The 13,903-nt window shown below is 34.9% G+C and overlaps 1 protein-coding gene across 1 annotated transcript in view; it reads left to right on the top strand.

The window, feature by feature from the left end:
* Positions 1–13,614, top strand: part of LOC131591802 (protein piccolo) — a 309,295-nt gene extending 295,681 nt beyond the window's left edge. Inside the window, exons 25-27 of the mRNA XM_058862865.1 lie at positions 8,103–8,237; positions 8,849–8,994; positions 13,474–13,614. Of these exons, the coding sequence (XP_058718848.1) occupies positions 8,103–8,237; positions 8,849–8,994; positions 13,474–13,614 (422 nt within the window). The remainder of the gene's footprint in view (positions 1–8,102; positions 8,238–8,848; positions 8,995–13,473) is intronic.
* Positions 13,615–13,903: the final 289 nt, after the last annotated feature.

Raw genomic sequence — 13,903 nt, forward strand, 5'->3', positions numbered from 1 at the left:
GGGATTTCCAAAAGTAAATACAATAAATGCAAAACCTACTTAATAATCAAGTTTTTCCTCTACTGATATCATGCTGCATAAGGCTTCTGAATTATATTTATAATTATTTGATCCTCTTTATTATGTCTTTAAGGACATTTTCCATTATCTCTCACTACCAAACATGTGACTAATTTTTCTCCACTTGAAGTGCTTATATTACTTCCATTTCACTTTCATCATATTGTTACATAAGACAAATGGACTTTAATCCGTTTCCTAGGATTTCCAGTGTTTCAAGCCAGAATTTCTAATTTCTCAAAATCAAGTGGACACAATGAATAAAGAAATCTGTTTTAATATTCACATTTTCATATCTATATTCAGAGTGAGAAGGTGTAAAATTTTTCATTATTTTGACACAGAAAGTAAATACTGTCTCAGAATGGGCATTGTAATTTCAGACTATGTTGTTGAACTTTCAAAACTTTGCTTATCGAAACTGAAAAAAAGATGAAAAATGTTTTTACCGTGAGAGAGGGCAAGTAGCTTAAAATCTGTCATTTTTTAAATGAGAACATAAGCAAATCTAGCAAAATCTTCCCTGTTTTTGTATAGGTGAGACCCATTTTGTGTTCTCATGGAAAAAAAGTGCAGACTCAGTTGTCCTACTTTAACAAAGTATTTATGCTGTGTTGCACAAACATTATTGTAGCATTGTGCAAATACTTTACTGAACTATGGGTATGTCAAATTCAGACTTTTACAAGCAGTTTGCAAATTTTCTCTCCCTTTAGCAACACATTTTCTCCTTGGTAAAGCTGCAATAGAATAAGCTTAAATAGCTAAGGTTCAGGTTGCTCTGTATGTACAACATTGGTTTTCTTCTTCTCCCTGTCTGAAATTATTTTTTATACAAAAAGTCAGGGCAAAGTGTGCCTTTCATCACCAAAATTTCAGATGTGCTGTGGCAAGCCATCTTTTATGCAGCTGAATCTGCAGCCTCTGATATGTCTCATTATATAAGATGCTAAAATTGTGAAGACTATGAATAGATATTTAGACTTGGGCAGTGATTTATGGTGAGGATGAAAAGGAACAAAGGTGGTCGAAGAGTTTTTCCTTCTGAGATTGCATAGTTTTCCCTTCCAGATCCAGGCTGCACGTATCTTTGAAGTTCAATTAAAATCACAAGAATAATTTCAACTATCATTTTAGCTTTCTCTCAAGTTTTGGTTTTCTCTAAAGTTATGGAAAATGATGGAGCTGTAAGTTTTAATTTTTATAGTTTTAGCCTAATTTCATTGGCTAAAAATCTATTTTTTAAATGAAAACCATTAACTCGCCTTTCAACTAACACTTTAAAAAATTGCAGGCACCTCCAAAGGCATTTATCCATCCAAACAAAAGTTTAAAAAAGGTATTATCCCTACTGCCTACAAAATTCAGGGAGTTTGCATTAGACGTAAACACTTCCTTATGATTAACCCTGTTGTTACTTTGTAATTCTAAATCAGAGATAAATTTTGGGGAAATCTGGTATTTGAAGGAATAGCAGAGAGGATGTTGATAGAATTATCAGTTTAGAACATAAGAATTCCCTTCCACAGAACTGGAAGATTCATAAATAAGAAATAGAAAGTACTGAGTTAGTTGTGTAAATATCTTGACTTCCCTCACTTCATTTTCTTTCTCTCTCTAGCCACTACCACTCAAATGAACATGGATATTCTGTGTTCATCTGCATTGTTGAAATCAATCTGTGGAGTAACTTCTGATCACCTAAATTTGATATTTACAGGTCTCATTATTTTCCCTCCATTTATTCCAAATATCTCTATGATACAGGCATAAGTCTGATTACTGGGGAAAAAAAAAAAAAAAAATCTTGCTGGGGAAGCCTCTGATCCCCTATACTGTCATTCAGGTTACTGGCTTGGGCAACTTCTGACACCAGTGAAACTTTCCTCAGATTCACCTCCTCTAACATTATGCCTTCACTATACTCTTCCCACTGCCTCACTTTTCCTACAACATTTAAGAAAGTCACACAACAGAAATAAGCTGGTTGAAATTGGATTGGTACGAGTACATGTCTTTATTTTTCATATTTGAGCATATTGTGAAGTATCAGTGTTATTTTCCCACATATCACATTACTTCAGATCAAAAGTTTTTACATATGCCATCAATGTACAGACAGAATTGAGCTTCAGTTTCATTTATTTTATTTGGAATTTTTTTGCATTTTCCTTTCAAAATGATTAATAAAACCTATGGAAGGGAGGCATGCACAGAATGACCAATGAATGAAAAAGAGCTTATACTGTCCCATGAGCTGTTGATTGCACTGTGAGGAGCAAACTGAGTATCCAGTTCCAAGAGGAGCAATAAATTTCAGAACATATTCAACCCCATATTTATTGAGAGAGACCCATGGTAGTAATCCCAACATATATCCAAAGCACTGTGAGAAAGGAGGAAGTATTAAAACTGTATTAGATGTCTGAGTTTTTCTTACTGCAGAAGAAAAATGAATATAAAACCAGCCTACAAGAGAAAACAGGTAATTTTCATAGAGAAAGAAATATGCATGCAAAAGGTAAAAGAAAAAAAGAAGGACATAAAAAAACCCACAAGGACAGAAAAACTTGGGGTCTGTAAACATTGGGAAGCATTGTTTATGAAGGTTATTCATCATTATTTTGCAGTAGCTTAGGCAGTATCTCATGCCCAAGGAAGAGGATGAAAAGCATGAATGCAAACAGCTGGTACTGCAAGTAACTTGTGTGATGGTAAAAAAAAAAAATAAAAAAGAGAGAAAGAGTAGCTTAAAAAAGAATGGAAGGTTTTGGCTGGCATTTTAACTTCTTGATATATAAACGTTTAAAATTATACTGAGTACTTTTGCTTTACCTTCAGTTGTAGTTGTTTAGCTCTAATACTGAAATTTATATGCTGTATATATATAGCCTACTATTTGCAGTAATACTGAATTATTTATTGCATTAAGAGCATGTTATCTTATTTTACTGAAGCACAGCTGTCTGCTGGAGGACAAAGTTCTGGTTCTTAAAATAGCATTAAAGGAATCCAGCAGAAACATATTTCTTGGGACAACATCACTGTGCTGGACAGAAAATTCCATCTGTACAAACTTCATGGCTTACTGTGGAGACATTCTTGACAGTGGCAAGGTCTTCATCAGCCTTCATAAGACTTTGTGTTTTCTCCTGGGATCAAACTCCAAAGTTCTGTCCATGTTTACACAATCAAAGTCTCGCCACAGAAAACCCAATCCCAGTTACTAAATCCACTCTAAGAGATGTTATTAACTCTGTCTCTGAGAGATGAAATCTAAGAAGACAGAAAGCTACTAAGGAACATGGGTCTTGTGACAGCACCCATGTTTTTGTGTTGTCTTAAATCATGTCCCATATTTTAAAGCTGTAATTTGCTCCTTATTTTAATTCAAGTTATTGAGACTTGGATTGGAATCTCGGATTACTTAGATTTGATGACATGCTACTGTATGTTTTAATTCTCTAGATATTACAAACTTATCCTAACATAGCTGAATACAAGATTTTGTTTATTTAAGAAGTACAGCTACATAGAAGTATTTTATTTGCTTGATTCTGGAATATATTTTTTCTCATTACACCATGTTAGAGATAACTATACAATTCCAAGCCATTAAATACTTATGAGACAAATGGTAGTTAAGTACATCCAAAAAAATTCTTTATTCTATCAATAAACACTGTACAAAGCCCTCAGAGGTACATTAATTTAATCTCTTAGTGTATCAAAACAGATAAAGACCTAAGAAGATAATGCATCTCTCCAGTAGGCCAATATCTCTGGAAGCTGTTTAGAAGGGCCTTCCTCTGATTTAATAACTTTAAAAAGAAAAATGCTGGGAAATACTTGTTAATATTTTTCCCCTTGTATTTAATGTTCAATTCCACTGCTCTAGCACCCCCCAGTCACTCTTCTGGAACAGGAGGGCCCATATCAATTACACAATTATGAAACAAAATGTCAGTTTATGTATTTTCCTGATTCTGTTTTCTGGCCATCTGGCGTCCATTCAGGAAATCACTCAAGTATGATGTTTATCAACTAGCAGCGTTTAGGCATCTTATATTTAAATTTCCAACTTTAACCTACTCATACATTATCCATCTATGTGAAAATACATAGTCAATGTCAGAAAGCAATTCAACTTATTCAAAGATAAAAGTTCAAATTATCTCAGAACATTACATTTAGACAATTGAACTGAATAAAATTCCTGCCATTCTGCAGTGAGATTTACTTGCTCATTTAATGCATTGCCGAATTAGCCTTGATAACACGGAATGATGGGTGGTAACTACTTACTTCTGTCTTGAGTAATTCCGTTTGACAGCAGGCATTTGATTAAAAAGGAATGGGAGCACAATCCATACTTATAAATCTCTGGAATTGACAACAACAGTGCACATGACACATCCTGTGATTTACAACAGCAGCCAATTAAAACTAATAGCAAAACTAATTTACCTTTCACAATGCAGAATGTAACACTTCTACTAGAACAACAGCTTTGGTGTTGCCATCACCACAGCAAATTTAAACTTCTTGACTTCTCAAATACCTTGTAGCAATTTAGTTAATAACCACCTCCTTTTAATTGCTAATTAATTATTAATAAAACTGGTCCCCTAAAAAGAGGTGTGCAGTCATTAAAAAAATCAAAACAACAAAACAAGGATGTTTTTAATGCTATGTACAGATATAGTTATATTTAAGAATTGTTTGCCTACAGTTGGCATGCTGAAAAAGTGAACACGATGCTGTGAGTGACTGTGGTCCTCTTGTGGTATATCAGTAAGTGTGCATTTGACAATGAAACAGGTAAATTATCACACTAATTCAGTGTAAACATCTCATTCTTCTCAATTTTTACTGTAGTGTAGTAGAACTGTAAAATGTCTCTTTTTCACTCCTTGTTTTCTAAACTAAATTAGACAGTAATTTTTTTAGTGTTTTACTATATGGTTCCTTGTCACTGTGATAATCTGGTTTTGCACCTCTTCCGTCTGAAAATAATTTTTATTGAGGAAAATTTTACTACTCAAATTATTTTTTTTTTATTTCCTTGGGAAACCACGTTAATACTTCCCTAAAAAAGACATGCACTATCTCATTTTCAGAATTGTATTGTAGCATTTATTGTCATCCAATGTACCAAAATACCTGCAATCAGTTCCATTCTCACATCACTTATGACTGATGTTTTCTAAACTTCTATAAGAAGGCAAAAGGTTGTGAATGGGTGCTGTATATTTTGATTTATTCCTACCAATATAATCCTTGGGGTATCCAATCCCATGACACCCTGAGGAAGTTTATTTCTGTCACATCAAACACATGACACATTCACGTCCAGCTCAGCCCACTGTGAACTCTCACCAGCTCTTAGATGGTTCACTATTAACCATTCCCTTCATCACTATATTTCTCATTTTCATTTAAACAATCAACTCCACAAAACAGGGCACATCTGCTCTATTTTTGCACACTCACCAAAGGAAATATCTAATGAACATATATGAGAAAGGGTGAAAAGCTAAGCAATAAAAGGAATAGGAATCCCTTCTGAGTCTACAAAACTGGTGGGTTCTAAAGTAGTGATTTATTCCAGTACCATGTGTCATAAGGCTGGTGTTAAGTCTCCTTCACTCATGCTGTGTACAAAATGAAAATTAGTATGGAAGCACAAGAAAGCTATCATCCTTCATGAGTTTGCAGCTGTTTTCCCCAAGATGCTTAAACAGTGAAGCAGGATTTCTTGTCCTAAAGAGTATTAGGCGATACAGAATAGTCCATGGAAAAAGTCCAGATGCTGAGAAATAGTGTTGGAATATTCAAATATATTTTCCTGGAAGCATATATCCTTTTTTCTGGCTCACAGCATCGCAAGTGGCATCCAGTCCACCTCATCTCAAGTTTAATGCACACCTAAATGAAAAAGGAAGCACTAAGGCAATCAAGACGAGGTCTTAACTAATGCAAATAGAGCTTAAAGGACAGAGAGAGAATAAACAAAAAAATCAAGTGCATTTTCCAGAAAAGCCTGTGATTAACTAAAAATGTCCTGAAACTAATATTAGGTTTGTCCTACAGCTGTCCATGCTGGGCTTTTTTCAGGTTTCCAGGAGTCAGTGCAAGAACCAACACTGATCACAAAATTAGATTTAAGCACCTTTCTAGTGTGTCATGTCTTCATCTGAAATTTGAGAATTTTATCTACAGAGGAAAGAAGTCATTAAAATTTTGTCTTTCCTTCAAGTCATTCAAAATCCACATTTTAACCAAGATGGGCCTAATAGAAACTCAACACTTTTCAGGGAAAAGGCATTATAACACCAGGGATATAATGAGTAACAACAGGGACATTGTTGGCCATGTCATTCCTTCTTTCATCCCAGCTACCAATGGTCTTTTCTGCTGGCACCATCAGATGAAGACTTCAGTATATTTGCATAATCATGTAGCAGGAAAATATGCTATTATTGCATATTCAGACTTAAAGGAATGTTTTTGTGATTATTAAATATTGTTAAAGAATTACTTGCCTAACAACAGGTCTTCTCACGCCTTAGAAAAAATAGAAGAAAACCTGGCCCAGCTGAAGCTGAATTACAAATTTATTATGGACTGTAACTATATTAAATTCCAGCTTTGGTTTCTGAGAAGAGTTAGGGGACAGTTTGTAGTTGTGATTATTTGTTATTACACTTTTACTCATGATGTCTCAAACTATTTTAAGTAGGGAAAAAAAAAGAATTGACATACGTGAAACAGAAGCTTCCATTTTTAGAGAGTGTTATTCAAATTTGATTACACATTTGTGATACAAGAAGTAATCTTTGCATGCCACTTGGCAATTTAACACTCTTTAATTGAGAATCTTCTTCAGATGTATCATAATTATTTATTTTCTGCAGAGTTTCTTTTCACCTTACAACATCTTGTCACAAGCTTCTAGAATTTCCAGTAAAGTGTTAAAGCCTGCTGGCACCAGGAACTATGTAATAAAGAAACCCAGAGGGTTTATGGTTTGATTTCTTTTGAACTAATATCTAAAGAGAAGAGCAAGATGAAATTAAATTTTCAGTGGCAGGACAATAGATGCAGAAGTACAACCCTCACCATGACATGATGTTAGTATAGAGAGAACTGAGGTGAGGATGCTCTGCTCCCACCACCCTATGCATTTGGAAGATATAGCTCTGCTGCACTCTGCCTGGCTTCTGGAAAGGCTTGTGGGAGGACAGGCAGAGGAAAGGCAAAAAAGCTTTGTCTGCATTTCTTTCTGTGCCTTCTCTCCATCTCTGAACTGATTTAGAGAGAAATCCATAAGGTGTAGAAATAATGGGCCTGTATTTCTACTTACATAAGCAGAGAAATTACCTTTACTTTTAAAGGTCACTCTAAGCACATCCCTTTAAACTGTGAGAATGATATTGCTCCATGTATGTAGGAAGGTGAAATGAAGTGCTGACTTCACCAGCTTTACTTCATTGCCTTTGAATACCTTACTTTTAACACTCCATTGAAAGTTCTCTTTCACCTTTTCTTGCTTTTATTTTTTTTTTTTTAAATGAAATAACTTCAGAATCTTGTAGTAAATGTTTCTGAAAAGGTGAATTGCAGTGACTGTTATGTGACTTGTAATGACTCCTAGAGAAATTTCTATTCTTGGGAAAAAAGCTCCACTGAGGCAAATACATTCTAAATATCTTCTGAAGCATATAATCTAGTTATACAAGTGTATAGCATGTACCTGCCATTTGCTCATCCAAGCTATACATTATCCTTACACTCCTGACTTAAAACCAAGAGCTATAAGTAAGCTATAAAAACTACAAAAAAAAAAAAAAAGCAAAACCAAAACTAAATTAAACAAACAAAAAAAAAAAACAACAACAACAAAAAAAAGCAAAACCAAAACTAAATTAAGCAAACAAACAAAAAAAAAAACCAACATAAATTTTCACTTCTCTCCAAGTTAGAAAGATACATTTGGTTTCCTTTTATATTAATAAGGGTTGTTTTTTCTGCTTTTACAGGTAAAACACAGGTTATGGGTGAAATCAAGATTGCATTAAAGAAGGAAATGAAGACAGATGGAGAACAACTGATAGTAGAAATCCTCCAGTGCAGAAATATCACATACAAATTTAAATCTCCAGATCATCTTCCAGGTATCACTAAGAAAACAGCTTCATGATACTTTGAAAACATAAAGTAGATTGTATCTTAAGTCATTTAGCATTGTCACTAAAATGGAAAAGAAAATTGCATCTTAGCCAGGATGACATACTCTACAGGATTCTTTTTGAAGTGCTTTTTTTTCTCCTATGAGCAACTTTTATGAAAGTAAAAACATTTTGTAGAAGCAAATTAACTCTCAAATCAATCCTCTTTTTAGTTTACTTTTTATTTTTAAAAATTAATCCACTTTTAATTTTAGTAAAAATCATAAATTTCCAGGTTATTAAAGAACAAGTATAAAACGTAGAGGATTATATTTTTGTGAAAAAGCTTTTTAAAAACAAAAATCTCATGTTCATAATTATATTTTCATACATAGATAAAGATAACGAGGTATTTTTTCCTTTAATGACAGTATTATAAACACAAAATAATTCCTGTGGATTTAGTTGGGTGAGTCCATTTCTACATCATGTGAATGAGAACTGAATATGACTTTGTAAAATATCATTTTTTTCACAAAAATTCCCCTCTGCTGAAATCGTTAACAATGATTATTTAAAAGCTTCTGTATTTAACAAATTGAACTATTCTTCCCCAGACCTGTATGTGAAGCTGTATGTTGTCAATATCTCTACCCAAAAGAGAGTAATTAAGAAGAAAACCAGGGTATGCAGGCATGACCGAGAGCCTTCATTCAATGAAACATTTAGATTTAGCTTGAGTCCTGCTGGGCATTCTCTTCAGGTAATTCTGCATTTTGTTAAATCCTAATTTTGGATGTTGTCTGTGCTGTGCTATGTGCATTTGAGCTCAATCTTCTACCCCAGTTGTTTGCTGAACAGAGGAAACTAAAAAAAAGTAACACGGTTATATAATAATGGAAATATCAGGCTAGAGGAGACATTAAAAGATGGATTACTCCATCACACCACACTGAGGAAGAGTATTTATAGATCAGGTCTGAAAATTTTAGGCTTGATCTGTTCTTAAAATCCCCCAGAGTAGAGAGTTATACATGCCTTCCAAGAATAATTTTCTATGTGTTTAGAAATTTTAGCGCAATATCAAAATTAAATATGTCATATTTTTAAATTAAGTTCCCTTATTCTTAAGTAGCCTTACAAAGTACAAAGGAAAGCTGATTTGTCTTCTTTTTAATTTAAAAAGCATAGGGTTTACACTGAAAGGCTGTTTCTTATCTCTCCTCTCTACTTTTCCAGGCTAAGTCAATCAAATTTCTTTGATATGTCTTTTTGCCTAAACACCTAATAATTTTATCATTTTCTCCATTTCTCCAACTTCTTTAAAAGTTGTGGTACCTATAATTTGACACAATGGTCATAATCTCAGATGCTGAGAATTCAGTAATTCTGCCAAGAATTCAGTAATTATGCCAAGCCAGATATTCTCTGTTACATTTTTATTGGAGCTGACTTTTTGTCAGTCTGTGACACATCAAATGATGCAAGGAGCTGGTTCAGAAATAGTCCCTCTCCTGTGTTTTAGTTGCTTAGACAGATTTGGTCATATGGCCAGACTTGTTTTTTTTTTTTTTTTTAAGACAGGTTGGATTCAATTTGTCTACCTTCATTTATTTTCACATCAGAAGAGAACACATATACCATATGTTCAGGCTTCCTCCAGTCGGTGGAGAGCGATAAGAAATTCAAGGGGTATCTGCATGCCAGCCTTAAGAGTCAGTGGAAGGCATTGTTGGGCACATCAGCATCCAGCTAACGAACCTATAAATCTGTAAGAGCAGCCTGAATGAAACAGCTACATTATGGTGACAAAAGTAGTCTGGACTAGGTGCCTACATTATGCTTATTGCTTGTATCCTTACTTAACATTGCAATCAAAATGGATGTTACTTACAAAACAAGACCCCTAAAATAGATACTGCTTTTCAGTTTAAGAATTGACATTTTCTGGGAAAAGCTAAAGTGATCAATAAAGTGATCTTGCCAAAGTTTAAAAGCAAATTTAAAAAAAAATTGTTTCCAGTGATAGTTTGAAGAGGAAACCATATATGGTAGACCAGTAAAGAATTCACAGAGTCCTAAGGAAAAATAATCCATCAATATTTAAGGAGGAAGATAGCGGGTGACATACCCATAAGAACAGTTGGCCTGAGACTTGAAAACATTTCCTCTGGAACTCTGATAATATAAAGACAAGAGGAGACTGAGGGGAGACCTCATTGTGTTCTTCAACATGCTCCTGAGGGGAAGCAGAAGGGCAGGCACTGATCTGTTCACTGTTGTCACCAATGACAGGACTCAAGTGAACAGCCTGAAGCAGAGTCAAGGAGGTTTAGGTTGTGTGGCAGGAGAAAGTTTTTCACCCAGAGGGTGTTTGGGCACTGGAACAGGCTCCCCAGGGAAGTGGTCATGGCACCAAGCCTGACAGAGTTCAAGAAACATTTGGACAACTCTCTCAGGTGCATGGTGCCATTCTTGGGGCGCCCTGCACAGGGCCAGGATTTTGTCTCGATGATCCTGATTGATGTCTTTAAACTCTGCATATTCTATGATTCTATGATACATACTGATGCTGCACACCAGAGCTAAGAAAGAGATTGAAGGCCATTAAAGTATCATGTAAAAGTATCAAGGAACAAGTTTAAAACAAAGAGAAAAGTGAAATAAAAATTGGAGTTTGAGCCATAAAATATATTGCCTTTATATAATGTGCTAAATATTTTCACAGAAAAAGTAATAGAGAGAAAATAAAAGGATAAATTTTCCGATGAAAGACATCAAATTCTGTTAAAAACTTACTGCCTGTGACTCAAGAAGTCAATGGTCCACAGACCTCAGTAGGTATTTTGAGAGAGTATAACTACTTAATTGATTTGCTCTTATATGCTGCCATATGTGCTGCCCTCTGCTCTTTTGGAAGCAAAATATTTGTTTGGAGAGAGCTTTAATCTGACTCAGTACATCTGTTTCTATGTGCTCATCAAGCTCAACAGTCGATTTGTTTCTATGGCAATGCATGAACCAGGATGATTTGAATGCTGAATTTGAGTGATGAACATTTAGGGCACAGAGATGGACACAGTCCAAAGAGATTTAGGGAAGAGGGAAATTAAACAAACCAAGAATTTATAGAACAAAAATGGAACTAGAAGATGATGGGAGAAAATAAGATCAGAAAAAGGGTGTAAGATGAGATCAAACATAATAATAAAAGATACAATATAAAGAGCTATGAGAACCAACAAGAGGCAGAAATTAAGACAAGGGACTGCAGTGTAAAAATCAAGAGCTGTGAATATTAGCCAAAAAAATGGGACCATGGGCTGTTGAAGAAAAAAAAAAAAAAAAAAAAAAAAAACAAAATTGAGAAAACCTTGAATTGTCTGGTACAGAGTATTGGGAATAAATAAGAAAAAAAAATCCCTGGGGCTTAGAAACTAAGACTAGCTGATACAGGATAACAAGACTGGAATTTAAGGCCTGGAACACAGAGGAAGCAAGGATGAGAGACACAAGCTAGAGAAGATAGATCCTAGGGTTCCATCTGGGAGGAATAGGGAGAAGGAGCAAGGACAGATCTAACGAAAAATTGGATTTTATTTTTTTTCCCAAAGCTTTTGATTGTCTCAGAATGAAAACATTCTGTGGAAAACATTTTGACAATTTTCAGATGGGCACTTTCCTTAGCCCCTGGCAGTTTTTATCTCACTTCACTGATTTCCCTGTTCCTTGGCAACTCACCTGGGACCCTTCTGGAAAGCATGAAGCTTCTGGCTCCTGGCTCACTGCAATTAGAAATACACAATGTCCTATGCAAGGCTAATCAGGAAAACCCAGAAAAACAAATTTCACAGATGTTCTGGTTTGGCTTCCCAGCTTCTGTGCAGTTCATTCTTCAGCAAATACCAAAACTAGGGACCTAGAAAGCCATCAGTGGTGGAGGCAGGGTTCCTATTTTCCTCAAAGACACATTTTCTGATGAATGGATTTTCCTATTAGTTTCCTATTAGTTCAGTGCCTAAGAGTTTTCCCTTCTCAAACCTGTTGACTAGTAGCCATTAGGTACCTAAGCTGTCCAGGTTGCCAATTGATATCAAAACTGGACAAAGAAATAGGAAGCCTATTCTAGAAAACATTTGCATTTCTTCTATTTTGAAATTTATTTTTTATTTTATTTGTAATATAAAGTTTGCATTTTTTACATTGCTTTGCAAATAAGAATGGAAAATTTTCAAAAATGGTGAAGCTCTTGATTCTAGTTCTTCTACAGATCTGTTACATTTCTACTGCCATGTGGTTTCAGCAGAGTACAAAACCCTTGTGTTCTGTCATTTTTCTTCTAGTGCAGATCTTTGAAATCAAACAACAAAATGCCCTTTTTTCTCTCCTGCTGGTTCACATGGAGAGTGACAGCCTCCTCCCGTTATCATTTCCCTTGCTTGTTTCTTCTTGAGGTCTGCTCAGTAATAGTGAATATTACAAACCTGCTACTAATCTTGTCATGGAAATGCAGATCTTCATTATTTCTTTCTCTTTTTGAAAAACTTGGGAAGTTAAAAAAAAAAAAAAACAACAACACAACCAAAAACAAAATAAAAAAAAACCACACCAAAACCCAAAAAACTCACATTGTGCTTGTTCATTTGATTATTTAAGAAATAAGAAATGCTAAATCTTTCTGAATATGTAACTATAACTCATGCCATGAATTATAAATATTATCAAATACATTTTCTTAGAAACATGTATAATGACCCTATAGATCCTCAGAATGAGACAAGTCCTTCAGAAAAGTGTATTGCTTTCATGGCACAAACCTCTTCAGCTGGAAAATATGTGGTTGGATGACATTGCACAGAGAGCCTTGTACACTGAGTCTGCATCAGCCTTCCACAGACTTAACAAGAGCTCTACTGCACTTGCACTTTATCATGTAACTTAAAACTTGACCTTATGCTCATCTTTGGTAACCAGCAGGTGAACAAATTGCTCATTAATATTAAAGATTGTCATCTTCTAATTGCTACGTCTCATGATAAGGAAACAGAAGCAGGAGAAGATTCAATTTTCACAAGGCTTTCTGTGAAGGGAGAGGTGACTATATAAAAAGTGATGGTCAGTGTTTCTTTTCTGCGTGGAGAATATTTGAGCTCAACATTTCTGAATATTTCCTGTTTTGCTAGTATTATGTTACTGTGCACATTGATGATGATGATAACAATTATCATAATTATTTTCACAGATTCTGCTTGTCTCCAATGGAGGGAAGTTTATGAAAAAGACACTGATTGGGGAAGCTTATATCTGGCTTGACAAAGTGGATCTAAGGAAAAGAATAGTAAACTGGCACAAACTGTTGGTCAGCTCCACACAAACACACTGAGCAGAGCTGTCTGCTTAGGGCACAAAACATGCAGAGTCTGCTCTAAACAGCATCACTTCAAGAATATAGTTTGATATCATTGTGTTTAGCTAGTCTTTCAGAATACAAAGTAGAAAAGAGCAGTCTCTGGGCTACAAAGCACACTTAAACGAGGGCTAGTACACTTATTTTTGCTGCAAAACACAGCAAAATGAGAAGAAAATCTGGGCCCAGAAGTTAAAGTGAGGCTGTTTGAAATGAAGACTGATACGAGGGCTCCATGTTGTTGGACTCTTTATGAAGAGAGTAA

The sequence above is a fragment of the Poecile atricapillus genome, chromosome W (genome assembly GCF_030490865.1).
Source record: "Poecile atricapillus isolate bPoeAtr1 chromosome W, bPoeAtr1.hap1, whole genome shotgun sequence".
NCBI classification, from domain to species: domain Eukaryota; kingdom Metazoa; phylum Chordata; class Aves; order Passeriformes; family Paridae; genus Poecile; species Poecile atricapillus.